At 36.5% G+C, this 16,313-nt stretch overlaps 1 protein-coding gene across 1 annotated transcript in view; it reads right to left on the reverse strand.

Annotated features, from left to right (window-relative positions):
- The window catches only part of SLC35F2 (solute carrier family 35 member F2), a 71,756-nt gene that overhangs the window by 24,580 nt on the left and 30,863 nt on the right, over positions 1-16,313 (reverse strand). Inside the window, exons 2-3 of the mRNA XM_044666293.1 lie at positions 4,946-5,121; positions 3,496-3,623 (exon numbers count right to left, since the gene is read on the reverse strand). Of these exons, the coding sequence (XP_044522228.1) occupies positions 3,496-3,623; positions 4,946-5,121 (304 nt within the window). The remainder of the gene's footprint in view (positions 1-3,495; positions 3,624-4,945; positions 5,122-16,313) is intronic.

Below are 16,313 nucleotides of genomic sequence, written 5' to 3' on the forward strand. Positions count from 1 at the left end.
GGAGAAACCCAGTACTGCCCAATGTGGCCCATACTACTCTGGAGTAATTCTAATGGAGTTTTACCTGACCTCAAACCTATCTCTTCCTCTTTATAATTTCTACCTATTGCCCTATATTCAAATCCCTGGGACCAAATAGGACAGTCTAATCTCTCCACCATATGACAGCCCTTTAAATATGATCACATCTTCCTTTAGCCTTCTTTTCTCCAATATGACCATTCCCAATTTCTTCAACTAATCCTCCCTCATATGATACAGACTCAAGGCCTTTCAACATTCTGGTTGTCCTCCTCTGGATACTCTTTAGTTTATATCTGACCTTCAGACATGTTCGAACTAGAACAAAAGTTCTCAAGCTTTTTGGTCTCAGGTATCTTTATACCCTTAAAAATTATTGAGGATCTCCCTCAAAAAACCTTTTCTTTATATGGGCTATATCTATCTATATTTACTATATTCAAAATTAAAACACCTTAGTATTCTGAAAATAGTCTTGACCTCAGGAACTCTCTGAAAAGGTCTCAGGGAACTTCAGAAGGTATTCATTCCACCCACATTTTTGAGAATTGCTATACACTAGGCTACCAACAAAATCAGCAAGTTACAGAAACTGGTGGTGACGGAGTTACTGTTTGGAATAGATTGAAAATATTTTCCGACCTATTTGTCTTGTCTTTTCCCATTTAAAAAACATGAATGAAACAAGAAAACTCTTAGCAACAGAGACTTAGATAGAAGTTCCAGAATAATGATGGTTCCAGGCTTCCCTAGATCAGGTGTGGAGCTTTTGTTGTTTGTTTTTAGTTTTAAACATCTTGTTTTAGAAGGGATATTGATAAACTCAAAGATATCCAGAGGAGGACAACTAAACTTAACAACTATACTAGTGAGATGACTCTAAACCATGGCTTTGAGAGGCTGGTTAAAAGAACCAGAGATGTTTAGCCTGGAGAATAGAAGACTTCATAAGCAACATAATAACTCTTTTCAAAAATGAGAAAAACTGGCATGTATAATTTGATATCAAATTGCTTGTCTTCTCAAGGAGGGGATAGGGATGGAAGGGAGGAAGAGAATTTGGACCTCAATGTTTTTCAGAATCATTGTTAAAATTATTGGGAAGACTAGTTTTGACTTATTTTCAGGAAAAAACTTTCTATAAATAAAAACTGTGAAAAATGAAAGGGGCTGCCCGGGACAGTATTGAGGTTCTCTTCATTGGAGATTTCAAGCAAAGGCTTCATGATCACTTATTGGCTGTGTTCTAACAGGGACTTCTTTCAAGTATAGATTAAACCAGATATCCAAGGAGAGCACTCTAGTAGTAAAAAAAAAAAAATATATATATATATACATATATAGATATACATATAGATCTTCAAATAGAGGCTGAATTACCACCTAGAACAGTATTGGTGAATATTTTTGAGTTCACATGCCCAAACTGCAACTTCAAGCTGCCTGTGAGTCCCCCACATTACCCCAGAGAGAGGAGGGAGGAAGTGATCACTTGGACAGAGGGGCGAAACATGCAAAAAATGTCCTGGGGCACTGAGAAGAGGGGGAATGAAGAAGCTTCCCTCACCCCCACCCAGGCTAGCACACATGCCAATACTTTTCCATTACTGACCTAGAAGATACATTGTAGGTTAATGACAAAGATAATTCATGACAAAGATAAACTCTGAAGCCCCTTCCAACAATGTGATTCTATGATTCTAGAAAGAACAGTCTCTTCACTATTCTCTAACAGGTTATGCTTATTCTTAATTCCAATTTTTTTCCATGTTGTTTCCATACTGATGGACTTGGGGTAAGGAAGACCTGAGTTCAAAACTTTTTTTCCAACTCTTACTACTTATGTAGCCCTGGACAAGCCATTTAAGCTCTCTCAGCCTCAATTTCCTAACCTAGAAAATGGCCCCAACCTCACAGGGCTGCTCTGAAGATCAAATGAGATAATATATGTAAAATACAATGTAAATCTTTCTTTTCTTTTCTTTTTTTATTTTAAAAATATTTTTCCATGTTTACATGATTCATTTTCTTTTCTTCTTCTCTTCTCTCTCCCCTCCCAGATCCAATAAGCACTTTCACTGGGTTATACAAATGTTACTTATACCTATTTCCATATTATTCATTTTTATAATAGAGCAATCTTTGAAAACCAAAACCCTCAATCATATATCCATATAAACAAATGATAAGACATTTGTTTTTCTTCTGCATTTCTACTCCCACAGTTCTTTCTCCCAATGTGGATAGCATTCTTTCTCATATGTCCTTTGGAACTGTCTACAATGTAAATCTTAAAGCAACACATAAATGTTAAGTACAATTATTGTTGTTATGTAATCCAGCTCTACCTCTGTTTGTTTTCTTAAACTGGCTTTTCCTAGTCACTTCAGTCTATATTGAAAACCTTCCCTTTGATGACTTCTCCTGAGGGTAAGATAGAAGGGAATAAGTATTTATTAAGTGCCTACTATGTGCTAGGCACTGACCTAAATACTGTACAAATGGTTATTCAGTCATTTCAGTCATGTCTGACTCTTTATGACCCCATTTGGGGTTCTCTTGGTATAGATACTGGTGTGTTTGTTATTTTACAGATTATGAAATTGAGGCAAACCAGGTTAAGTGACTTGCCCAAGGCCACAAAACTAATAAATGTCTCAGGCCAGATTTGAACTCATAAAGATGAGTCTTCCTGATTCCATGCCCAGTGCTCTGTCCACTGTGCTACTTAACTGCCCACTATACAAATCTCATTTGACCAAAGTGTTCATTGTCTGCCTTATTCTATAGTACATTTAGTCATAAAATCTCACTATGTGGATACCTCAGGTACTTCAGGAAGCATCCACATTCCAAAATGGGTCCTTTTCCAAAATGTCATTTCTAAATTAGTTGTTTGAAACCTGAAATGCATTTGCCCACCGAAGCAATGTTGTAAATGGTGGGTAACTTTCCAGGATAGTCCACAGAAGCTTTTTTGGCTCATAATGAAGGATTCATCTTTGAATACAAGAAACTCAGACTATCTTCTTCCATCCAGGTTCTCGCATTCTTGTTCTTAAGTATGTTTCCTTTATTTCCAAACTCTCTATCCATCCAGTAATGTAGGATCTATAGAACCTTTTTGCTTTCTATATGCTATATTTGAGCACTCAGTAAAACAGCTGTTCTCATCATCACAGCATCCCTCACTAGTCTAACGTTTATGACTGTTTGGGTTGTAAGTGTAGTGACGAGTTCTAGTGTTAACAGTTTTGTCACTGATTAGCTTGAGCAGGTTTTCACTAATTCCTGGAAACATTACTCATGATAGATAACATATGCTCCTTGAAAAACTGCCAGGATTCACCTATATAAGGGCTTTGGGGGTTTTTCCCCCAGTGAGCAGGTTCGAACCCAGTCTGGTCACTGACACCAAATCTAATGATTCACTCAAAGTAGTAAAATCAAAATAGAAAAGAAGATTCATCTTACCTGGACACTCGTGAGGGTAGTGAACTGGTAAGCTTTGACAATCATATAATTAGCCTCCACATCAGCCAGGCCCAAGAAGATATACTTCCACCATTTTTCTTTCAGGATGTGCAAAAGGTTCTCATTGCCTTGTCAGAGAAAGATTTGGGAAATATACATTGATTATAAATTAAATGTTGCCTCTTTAGCAAATACAGTCAAATAAGAAACTATTATAAATTTCTTCTTCTGTTGTGGCTCTTGAATGTCTCTCCTTTCCATTTTCACTCTAGTTCAAGTCCTTATTAAGACCTTAACTCTCAGCTAGACCACTGCAACAGCTCCCTAACTTCTCTCTATACCTCTATGACGTGATGGGGTTCATGAAACTTGTTTTGATAACATTTTGATAACTGTATTTTAACATCATTGGTTTCCTTTGGAATCCCAAGTATTTTATTTTATGCATTTAAAAGCTTCATTCTGGAAGAAAGGGTCATTAGCCATCACCAGATTGACAAAGGGGTCAATGATATAAAAAAAGTTAAGAAATGCTGCCCTAGTTCAAACCCTGAACCTCATAACCTTTAACTAGTACTACTGAAATAGCCACCTACTTTTCTCTTCATGTTTCTAGTATCTTTTCCCTGAAACTTATCCTATATAATTTGGTTATCTTTGAAGAGCATATTTAATTCATATTATTGCCCAAATCAAAAATTTTAATGGCTTCTCATTATCTGAAAAAATTCCTTAGCATTACATTTAAGGTCCTCTTCCACTATTTATCCCAGCCTGCCTTTCTAGCCTTTTTTTCTCTTTCATACATCCCCAGCCAAACTAGACTACATGCTATTCCCAACTTTGGACTTTTGTTCATGCTATTGCCATTCGCCCTAAAATTATCTTCCCTCTCACCTCTGAATATCATTTGAAATACTACCTATCATACAATATGCAGATCAAATGCCAAATTTCCCATGAACCTTCTCTAACGTCACTATACGAGACAATTTCTTTCTCCATGTTCGCAAGACATGGTCAAGAAAGGGAGAAAAGAATAGCTTGACTGAAGCCTATGATCTCAGTGTGAGTAGTAACAGTTATGACTGAAAAATTAACTGGGGCTAGATTATATAGAATGATGGTTAAAGGAGTTTAGACCTTAGGCAATGGGGAACCACTAAAAGCATTTGATAGAGCAAGGAGAGAGGAGCAGCAGTGACTTAGTTAAGGACATTAGTATCAAAAAGACAGAGCTGGGGCAGCTGGGTAGCTCAGTGGATTGAGAGTCAGGCCTAGAGAAGGGAGGTCCTAGGTTCAAATCAGGCCTTAGACACTTCCCAACTATGTGACCCTGGGCAAGTCACTTGACCCCCATTGCCCACCCTTACCACTCTTCCAACTAGGAGCCAATATACAGAAGTTAAGGGTTTAAAAAAAAAAAAAAGACAGGGCTGGTTTTACATACCTGGTCGAAATGCCAACATTGTTGTGTAAATAAAAAACAGTAAACAATAGTTGATAAAACTTTGAAGCATAGGAGCATTCACTTTGTACTTGTCTGCCAAATACTGGCTGGTAATAGCTGTCCCACAGATACACAAGGACAGCATTTGACCTAGGGCAATTGTTTTCAAGATGTTCCTGAAAAGGAAAAAGTAAAATAATATTAATCTGCAATGGGCTAACAGCTAAAAAAACTAACAATCAACTTTAAGCACAAAAAAGTCTAATAATTCGAAGTGTGCACACCGAAACTCACAAATACAGATCTTAGGTAATAGCTAACTGTTCTTGGGCTACCAATTCTTTTTTTTTTTCTCAGAAGTCTGCTTTTTGCCCCCTCTCTACATCTCTAAAACACTTTGCCTGTTCATTTTTAATGGTTATCCTGGGACACATTGCAATTTTTAAAAAATATGATAGAATTTAGATCAAAACTATCTTGTAGAATTCCTAAAAGTAATACTCAGCATTTATATAGAAGGTTCAAATTTACAAAGCACCTAAATGCATATAGTCAACATGCTATATACATTCATTATCTCATTTGATTTTCTCAGCGATCTATGAGAATCACTATGAATACTACTGCTATGATTGTCCCCCTTTTGTAGATGAGGAAAATGAAACTCAGATTATATGATTTGATCACGGTCATGCAACTATTAATAGAACTTAAAAGACAAGTCATCTTTATTTAAAGTCCAGAACTCTTCGATTTTGCTTTTCAGCTTTATTTCACATATTTCCCTTTCATGTACCCTGCGCTCCTGCTAAACTGGACTACTAGAGGCAGTTAGGTGGCACAGTGGATAGAACACAAGGGACCTGGATTCATATCTGGCTTCCGATACTGCTTAGCTATGTGACTCTGGGCAAGATCACTTAATCCTGATATGGGGATAGAGGGCTCCCCGGATACCCCAAGTCTCCAGGGGAATCCCAGGTCAAAGTTTGTGAAGAAATTTTCTATTCTTGCAACCCTGTAGTGTTGGCTAAAAAAAGCTGAACCTTAAAGCAGCTGAAGGAACTGAATGATAAAAGGAGTCTCTGAGAGATACATTTCCTTAGCATTTCCCCTAGCTTCCAGATAGGCATGGATTTGTGTCTTCCCTTCCCTTTGCATCTCAGACATCAATTCATTTCCTAAGATAAACAGTTCACTCTCCTTTGTGAGCAAGGACTTCTCCCAGAGACCAAGGCACCTCATACCTTTATATATCACCTCCCCCTCACCATTTCTGGTCAAATAGTCTCTGTTTCTTTCAGGTATAAAAATCCTGGACCCCATCTCTTTGGGGAGGTAGACTTTTACCTACACCTGCCTTCTAGAAGGCACTTCAGCCATTCAACTCAATAGATTTTTCTATTTTTAAAGATATTCATTAGAGCCTGGTAATTCTTTGAGAGAGCACCCTTGTGAACTAGAGATTAATGTCAAGCTATCCCACAACAACACCATTAGCCAAGCCCTTGCCCCTCAGTTTTAAAGCTGTTAGTAGGTTAGAACAGATTTTTGAAAATAAAAAAATAAATGGGGATACTTACGCCTTCTTGAACTCACATTGCTCTTTCCATATTCCTTACAATCTATGCTCATACCATCTCTTTTTCCTAAAATCTGTACTCCCAAACCACAGTTTCCCTGCCAATCTCTGCCTGTTCAAATCCTTTCATTCAAGGCTACTGTCAGCAATCTGTCTCCTTCCCCTTCAACTTCCCCTCCACTACCAACATCCATATAAACACACACAACATACACATACTGTTATAAAAATAAAATGTGTGCATATACATGTATATGTTGTTATTGTTCAATCTTTTACAACTATTCGTGACTTCATTTGGGATTTTCTTGGCAAAGATACTGGAGTAGTTTGCCATTTCCTTCTCCAGCTAATTTTATAGATGAAGAAAGTAAGGCAAACAAGGTTGAGTGACTTGCTGAGGATCACACAGTTAGAAAGTATCTGAGGCAAAATTGTAAAATACAAAATAAGCCCACAGAAATGATCAGCATTTCTATATGCTACCAATAAAACCCAGCAGGAAGAAATAGAACGAGAAATTCCATTTTAAATAATTATAGATAATATAAAATACTTGGGAGTCTACCTGTGAAGATAAATCCATGGATTATATATATGAACACAATTATAAAACACTTCTCATACAAATAAAGACAGGCCTAAGCAATCATAGAAATATTAATTGTTCATGAGTAGGCTGAGCCAATACAATAAAAATAACAATTCTACCTGCTAATATACTTATTTGATGACATACTAATCAAACTACACACAAATTATAGAACTGGAAAAAAATTTAAATGAAAATTCAGCTAGAAGAGAATTAATAAAAAAAAAAAAGAATGTGAAGGAAGATGGCGTAGCTGAACCAGATCTCAAACTGTATTACAAAATGGTAATCATCAAAACAATCTGATCCTGAATAAGAAATAAGTAGTTGATGAGTGAAATAGATTAGGTACACAATTTGCGTAGCAAATGATCACAGTAACCTAGTGTTTGATAAACCTGAAGATCCAAGCTTTGGGGGTCATATTTCAAAATTTGACAAAAATTGCTAGGAAAATTTTAAAAAACAGTTTGGCAAAAGATAGGCACAGGGGGCAACAAGGTGGCTCAGAGGACTGAGAGCCAGGCCTAGACACAGGAGGTCCTAGGTTCAAATCTTATCTCAGATACTTCCTAGCTATGTGATGCTGGGCAAGTCATTTAACCCCCATTGCCTAGCCCTTACCACTCTTATGCCTTGAAACTAATAAACAGAATTGGTTCCAAGACAGAAGGTAAGGGTTAAAAAAAAGTGCTTAATGGAACTTATAAAAGCTAGGCACAGACTAACATCTCACACCATATACCCAGATAAGAAAAATGAATTATGCATAAAGTATGATATCTAATAATTAGGGGAGTATGGGAAATTGTACCTGTCAGAGCTATGGATAAAGGAAGAATTTATTATCAAACAAGAGATAGAGAGAATAGCAATGGGTAATCCTGATTACATGAAATTAAAGTTTCTGACATGTTTGTCTGATAAAGACCTCATTTCTCAAATATATAAGAAAAAGATGCAAATTTGTAAAAAATAAGTTTTATTCCCCTGTTGATAAATGATCAGATTATGAACATGCACTTTTCAGAAGAAGGAATTAAATTTATCAATAGTCACCTGAAACATTCTAAATCACTACTGGTTAGAGAAATGCAAATTGAAACACTTCTGAGATACTACCTCATACCTATCAGATGGGCTAACATTACAGAAAAGGAAAATGCCAAATGCTGCATGGGATGTGGAAAAACTGGGACACTAATGCACTATGGTAGAGAACTAGTCCAATCATTATAAAGAACAATTTGCAGCTCCATTCAAAAGACTGTGAAACTCCATACCCTTTGATCCAGCAATACCACCATTAGGAAAGAAAAAAGAAGAAAAGGCTTATTTGTACATTATAGCAGCATTTTTTGTAGTGACAAAGAGTTGGAATTTGAGATGTACATCAATTGAAGAATAGCTGAACAAGTTGTTATTATTGTGATGAAACACTATCATCTAGTAAGAAATGATGAGCAGGATGACTTCAGAAAAACCTGGGAAGACATGTGAATTCATGCAAAGTGAAGTGAGCAAAACCAGAACACTGGGGTCACAGAGAGTCAGACACAACTGAAAATGACTGAACAATAACAACATAAGAAATGACAAACAAGATGACTTCAAAAAAGCTTGGGAAGACTTATAGGAACTGTTACAAAGTGAAGTAAGCTGAACTAAGAACATTGTACACAGAAACAATATTGTAACAATGATCAACAGTTGAAAGTCTTAGCTATTCTGATCAAGGCAACAATCCAAGACAATTTTAAAGGCCTTATGATGAAAAATGCTATTTAACTGATAATAACTAAAAGAACTGATGAATTTGAATTCAGATTGAGCATTTTTAACTTTATTTTTATTGTTTTATTTCATTTATGTTTTCTTTTGCAACATGGCTAATATGTTTCACAGGACTTCACCTGTATTATCAATACCAAATTACTTGCCTTCTCAAGGGCTAGGGGAGGAATAAGAGGGAGATAGAGAATTTAAAACTCAAAAAAGTTTTTTAATGATTAAGAAAAAATTTTTACATTTAATTGAGAAATATTTAATGAGATAAAAATATAGTTCTTAAAAAGTGAATTAGGGGGGCAGCTGGGTGACTACTAGTGGATTGAGAGCCAGACCTAGAGATGGGAAGTCCTAGGTTCAAATCTAGCTTCAGACACTTCTTAGCTGTGTGACCCTGGGCAAGTCACTTAACCCCCATTGCCCAGCCCTTACCATTCTTCAGCCTTAGAGCCACTACGCACTATTGACTTCAAGACGGAAGGTAAGGGTTTATTTAAAAAAAAAAATGAATTAGTCCTGCCTTCAGAAATGTATGTTTTACTGAGGAGATATAACATATTCACAGATAAGTAGATACAAAGTATATGCTAAATTATATATTCGAACATATAAATAATAAATACAAAAATACAAAATAAATATACTAGATGGGGTGGGAGGGAGACCAACAATTGGAAGAAAGAATTAGGAAAGGCCTTTTATGGAGATGGTATTTATGCCAAGACCTAGGGCCAGCTAACAGTTCTAAAAGTTGAAAGTAAGGATGGTCAGCAATCCAGGCATGGGAGTCAATTAGCCCTTTAATACTCAGAGAAACAGAAATCTAAGACTAACATACTTCAGGCCATTTGACCAAGCAAACTGCTCAGCCTGAGTTAGGAGTCCAGGCTAAGTTTAGTCCTAAAGATTAAAAGGAGAGTCCAACCTGGAATGCCATTGAGAGGATATGTCAAATCTATAACCAGTCAAAAGTTGAATTTTATTTTAGAAGAAGAAATTGGTTCAGACCAGACTGACCTCTTAAGCAAAAGCACTCCCAACACCTGGTAATAGGGAGAAGATGGGTTTAGCATTACTTCTGTCCCATTCTTAAAACTAAAGTTTCCACTGGATCCTCTTTCCCACATAAACAAGAGGATGGTCTGATTTCCAATGCTAAAAAAATGCAAATCTACTTCTAAAGTTTTTAGTAACCTATTTAAATCCATTCTTTCACATTAAATAATAGATTTTGAACTGTCAGTGCTAAATAAGGGAGAAAGGCAAGTGGGTGAATAGTTGTTCCTCACTAAAATTTCACAAAATTCCATCAGTAAAAACAAGATTTTGTCCTTCTGAGCACAACAAGGGAATCTTTTACAGCCATTAACTGTCTTGAACTCTGATTGCATGGCCAGTCACAAATGTAGCATTTAGATGAAGAGGTATAGGATACTTTTTGGCTTCAATTCATAATGACTTCATCGATAATGGAAGAGAGAGATACAGATGCTGTGAACTGAGAGGCAACTGAGGACAAAGAGAGAAGAGATCAACTGACTCACCAAAGCACCCAGGGGTTGCAAATAGTTTATCTTCCACAGAATGCATTTGGGCCAGGGCCATAAGGAACTTGCATTTCAGCCTAGAGCATAATGGTTGTTTAACCTCTAGACTGGAAGAACACCGGTAAGTCTTAACAAAGCCTTTTCTTCTCAGAGGGTTGCTGGCATTAAGTAATGTGAGATTGCCCAGGGGGCAGATCCTGTCATGGTTTTCAAAAAGAATTTTCACTGAAGAGAAATATCAATGGCAGAATATGGCCTCAGACTGGTAGGATAAGTCAGTTTCATCCTGTATACAGATCAAGAGTCTTCTAGAATCAAAGAATTTGAGTGAAGAGTAGAAGTGGGGCAATCCTGATTGCATTATAGTTTATTTTCTATACATATGGGAAAGATAGTTATCATTATTACATAAGAACATTAATCTAATATTTTGAAAACACTTTAATTTTTTTTAAGTTACTTGATTTCATCATTCCTTCCAAACCAACTTAAGGTATATTTCCTAGCCTTATCTTTCACATTCACTAAGAAATCATTTGAACTGCGAAAAGCAATCCCTAGGATCCTGTGAGTTTCTTTGATCTTAAAATGTAGCTCTAATCCTCATTCAATAAACTCTAGTGTTTCCTACTAGCTTCATGATCCAATATAAAATTCTTTTTTTTATTTTCAAAGTCCTTTATAACTTGACTCCCTACTTTTCCAGTCTCTTTCTACATTACTTTCTACCTTACTCCCTCTTCTGCATTCCAGTGATCCAAACTTGTTACTATTATTTCCAGATGACACTGTTATCTTCCAACTCTAGTAATTTTATTTTATTTTAACCTTTATTTTCTGTCTTAAATTGATATAAGTTTTGGTTCCAAGGCAAAAAAGCAGTGGCTTCTTTTTGGCTTCCTTCCAGGCCTAGAAAGAGGAGGTCCTAGGTTCAAAATTGAGCTGAAATAGTTCCTAGTTTTGTGACCCTGGACAAGTCACTTAACCCCAAATGCCTATCCCTCACCACTCTTCTGCCTTGCAATGGATATCAATTCTAAGACAGAAGGTAAGGATTTTTTTTAATGCTTGTTGACTTGATTTTCTGGTTCATTCTAAGCTATAATTTCACACAAAAGAAAAACATATGATTGATCACATGGTTCAATGGGGATATGATCGGGGATGTTGACTTTAAATGATCACTCTATTGCAAAGATTAATAATATGGAAATGGGTTTTGAACAATGATACATATAAAACTCAGTGGAATTGTTCGTAGGCTCCGGGAGGGGGGAGGAAGGAGGAGAGGGAAAGAACATGAATCATGTAACTGTGAAAAAATATTCTAAATTAATTAATTAAATTTAAAATGAAAAAATAAATTGCAAAAAAATAAAAATAAAAAATAAACTACAGTTTCAGCTAAAGGTTAAAAAAAGTGCAATGATGAAATAGATTTCATTCCTAGAGTTCATGACTCTTTCTAATTTGCATATTATTGATTCTTAAGAACTCCCAAATTGGACCATCCTAAGATTAGTTATTAATTAAGTATTAAGAGGGACCTAGCAGGAAGGGTTGGAGCTGGAGCATTCCAAGATGGAATGAAGAAGCAGGAAGGAAGTGCTTGTGCCCTGAGAGAGACTCCATTAGGGGCTGGCACAAACTGTTGTTAGCCCTGGGAGATCTCAGAGTAAAGGACACCCTGTATCCTGATTTCCCTGGGATCCTGAGTGGTGGTGGTTTCTAACAAAGAGGACAAGACCTACAGAGCAGCACCAAGAAGAAGAGAAGTTTGGGATCTGGTAGACAGCATCTCAAGCACACCCTCTCTACTTGGATACCTTGGCTTTTGACATCCTGAGATCATCTGTGGATTACTGTGAGAAACCCCAAAGCCACCCTCAGCACTTAGCTGTGCTGGTCAAGCCTGGCAGGACCAGGTTTGAAGCAGCCACCTAGAGACTCCATTACTGCTCCTTTGGGCTCTGCCTGCTTAGATCACTAAGATTAGAGTAGAGAAGTCCTCCCCTTGCCCTGTGGTTTTGCTCTTAGATATTAAGTATAGAAATCTCTTTCCCACCTTTTAGTTGAACATAATTAAAACTGCTAAAACCTTTACCTTGCATGTTGATTCCATAAACCCCGGCCTAGGGTGAGCTGGGTGACAGTTGAGGCCAACTGCCATCCCTGTGTTAAACCAGTGAATTCTGGTCACCCTATCCTGGCCCAGTCTCTCCTACAACCCAGTGTGTGTACCCACAACCATTTTGATTTATTGTAACATCCCTGGTGCCTCCATTATCTATTTTCACACCATCTGATTAGGAAGTGAGACTCAAATTAACTACAAATATATGTTCTTTGAGTGTAAAGCACACACTCAAAGTTAATTAATATAGCAATAAAGCTATCCTATTAGGTTTTCCCTGAAGTTCAATGATAGGAAATTCAAATTCCAGTTGGTGTTAATGGTCTTCATAGAATATGATTTCTTGGAGGGGATTTTTAAAAAATCTACTACATCTGCTAAATCACTGAATGATTTAGGGATAAATTAATCATTTTACCCCATTTAAAAAATATGGAAACCAAAGTCAATTAGTCAAAATCTCTACATTTAGCAGCACAAAATGAATCTAATCTGGATTTTCCTAAGGCATGTTAAATTAGACTGTAGAAAAGACTAAACAATAAAATTATAAGAAATAGTTCTGTTCTATTGAGAAAAATCATGAATAAGAATATGATTTACTATATCCTTTTTATCCCTAAACCTTTAAAAACAAAAATTCAATCACCTAGCTCTCACAACATTAAGGCTGAAAGAAGAGGGAGATTGGAGCTACTTGCAGTAAAGAATTATGCCACCCTTGGCTATAAGTGAACATTAGGTATTGTGTTATTGTAAATTTTGGGGTCTTTGAACTACATTTCCCATGAACCCACTGGTTTCCTTTCATTACATGATGACGTAGACAGGATGATAAAATTGAGAGGCTGGCGTTCCTCTTCCTCTTTGCTTCCTATCAGGGCATGCTGGAGCTGGGAACAGTGGGCTGCTTAAAGAGCCTAAACTAGCATGGCATGTGGTTTCATTTTCTATTGATTACTAATAAATCTTATAAAAACCATAATATTTTTAAAGTTATCATTTATATATTCATTTTAATTTTTACAGTATTAATCTGAAGCTATCATTCCATAGAATAGATTATGTGAAAGCTAGCCCATAGATGATATTTGTGACATAGTGACATGCATATTGAGAACAAATTTTGAGTTTGTGAAAAACCAGGGTCCTATGGAAACAGGTGATGAGTTAATACTGGGGCAGCTAGGTAGCACAGTGGCTAGAGCACCAGGCTTGGAATCAGGAGATCCTAGGTTTAAATCTTGCCCCAGACTCTTCCTAGCTGTGTGACCCTGGGCAAGACACTTAACCCCAACTGCCTAGCCCTTACTATTCTTCTGCCTTAGAACTGATATTTAATATCAATTCTAAGACATAAAATGAGGTTTTTTAAAAAAAGAAAATGATTAATTAATGAGTACATGCAGGGCAGAGGACTAGGAGTCAGCATGCTGTTCAGTGGGTATGGGTTGATCAAGAATGACTCCTCAAATAATTTGCTCCTTCCTCCAGTAAACTAAGGAGTCTGAGGGTAATTGAAAAAGCAATGCATAGATACAGGTGGTCCCAGCCTGGGAGATTAAGGCACATTATTCTTGTCATTATTATGTAAATGAAGAGAGGAATTTGGGTAGCATATGCCCATTTTTCATCATAATGTGCTTCTATTATAAGCTGACCACTGGCATTCTAGACTTAAAATAACCAAGAAAGGCAGGCAAGCTCCAGGAATCCAGGAGAACTAGCTCTATAATCTTGCCAGTCCTCCTATCAAGATTACTGAAAATAAAAAACTGGAAATTAATGGGTTGTCCTCCCCATTTCACAGTAGCTACACTGTTTTTTGTTTTTTGTTTGTTTTTTTTTTTTTATTTCTCCATTACACCTTCCTTTCCTAGGAAACTCATCATTGGGAAATTTCATTATGTTGCAAAATTAAATCAGCCTAGTACTCACATCTCATCAGAAACCTCTGCTCCTCTGAATTCTTTAACTAGAAGGTAGGGTCATGGGCTCCAGAGCCTCTTTTTAAAAAGCAGAATCACCACAGTTTTCCTCCCTGTTTCCCACCAGCTATACTCCTTTGGGACATCTTTGGAACTCTCTATTATGACCCAGTGTAAGATACCATCTACCCACCCCTTTACAACCTTCTTTTCATATGTAGTATACCCCCTTTCGATTATAACCTCCTTGAGAGCAGGGACTCTGTTTTTTATTTGTATTTGTATCCCTGAAACATAGTAGGTGCTTAATAAATATTTATTGACTGACTGACTACCAACTAAGAAATAGCTAAAAAAATTATGGCATATGGATGCAATGCAATATTATTGAGAGGTAAGAAATGACAAAAGGGATAAATTCATAGAATGCTAGGAAGACTTGTAGAGGCAACTAGGGGGCAAAGTGGATAGAGCCCTGAGCCTGGAGTCAGGAAGACCCAAGCTCAAATCCAGTCTCAGGCATTTACTAGTTATGTGACACTGGGCAAAACACGTAACTTATGTTTGCCTTAATACCCTGTAAAAGGAAATGAAAACCACTACAGTGTCTTTGTCAAGAAAACCACATGGGCTATATGGTCCACAGGGTCATGAAAAGTCAGACACAACTTATCAACAGAAAGATTTGTACAAACTGTGATACAGGGTAAAGTGAGCAGGACCAAGAGAACAATTAATACAATGCCTAGAGCACTGTAAAGGAAAACAAAATGTGAAAGACTTTAAAACTCTGATCAGCAATGACACATGTAAAACCAGGGGAATTGGTCATTGGCTACAGGAGGGGAATAGGAGGAGGGGAAGGAAAGAACATGAATCATGTAACCATGGAAAAATTTTCTAAATTAATTAATTAAATTTTTTTTCAGAATCAAAAACAAACAAACTCTGATCAATACAATGGCCAGCCCAGGCTCCAAAGGACCTATGATGAATCAGTTGCTTTTTGACAAATGGTTGAGGAAAGCACTATCATAGAAGGAAGCAATGGAGTCTGAATGGAGATTGAAGCATATATTTTTCATTTTATTTCTTTCATGAATCGTTTCTTGTATAAGCAATTTGTATCTTCTTTCACATGACTAACATGGAAAATATGTATTTCATAATAACACATATATAATCTATATCATATTACCTGACATCTCAGGATGCAGAGAAGAGAGAGGGAGGAAGGCAGAGAACATAGATAACAAAATATAAGAAAATGATTATTTAAAAACTGACATGTAAAAAAATTAAATAGATAAACAAATCACTTTGCAAACTTTAAAAAAAAAAAGATAATTAACCAGAGCTGCAGAATGACTATGTGGATTTGTTTTGCAAAACTAAGCTCATTTGTTGAAAGGAAGACCTTTTGCTCTTTTGTGGAGAAAACAGTATATGGTGGGAAATGGAGGATAGTGACAAGGATTCCCAAAAAAGAGAAGAAAAAACATCCAAGAAGCATTTTAAAAATACAGCACATGTCAGCTAGGTAGCACAGTGGATAAAATACCAACTAGGCTTGGAGTTGGGAGGACCTCAGTTAAAAACACTTCGTAGCTGTGAGATCCTAGGCAAGTTACTTAACTCAAATCACCTAACTCTTATCAGCCTTGAAACTGATACTTAGGATCAATTCTTAGAAGGTAAGGATTTATATATATTTATATATATATATACACATATATATATATATATATTTATACACACACACACACACATACAGGAGGTATTTTTTAGAACTGCAGT

The sequence above is a fragment of the Gracilinanus agilis genome, chromosome 3, assembly GCF_016433145.1.
Source record: "Gracilinanus agilis isolate LMUSP501 chromosome 3, AgileGrace, whole genome shotgun sequence".
In the NCBI taxonomy this organism is placed as follows: Eukaryota; Metazoa; Chordata; class Mammalia; order Didelphimorphia; family Didelphidae; genus Gracilinanus; species Gracilinanus agilis.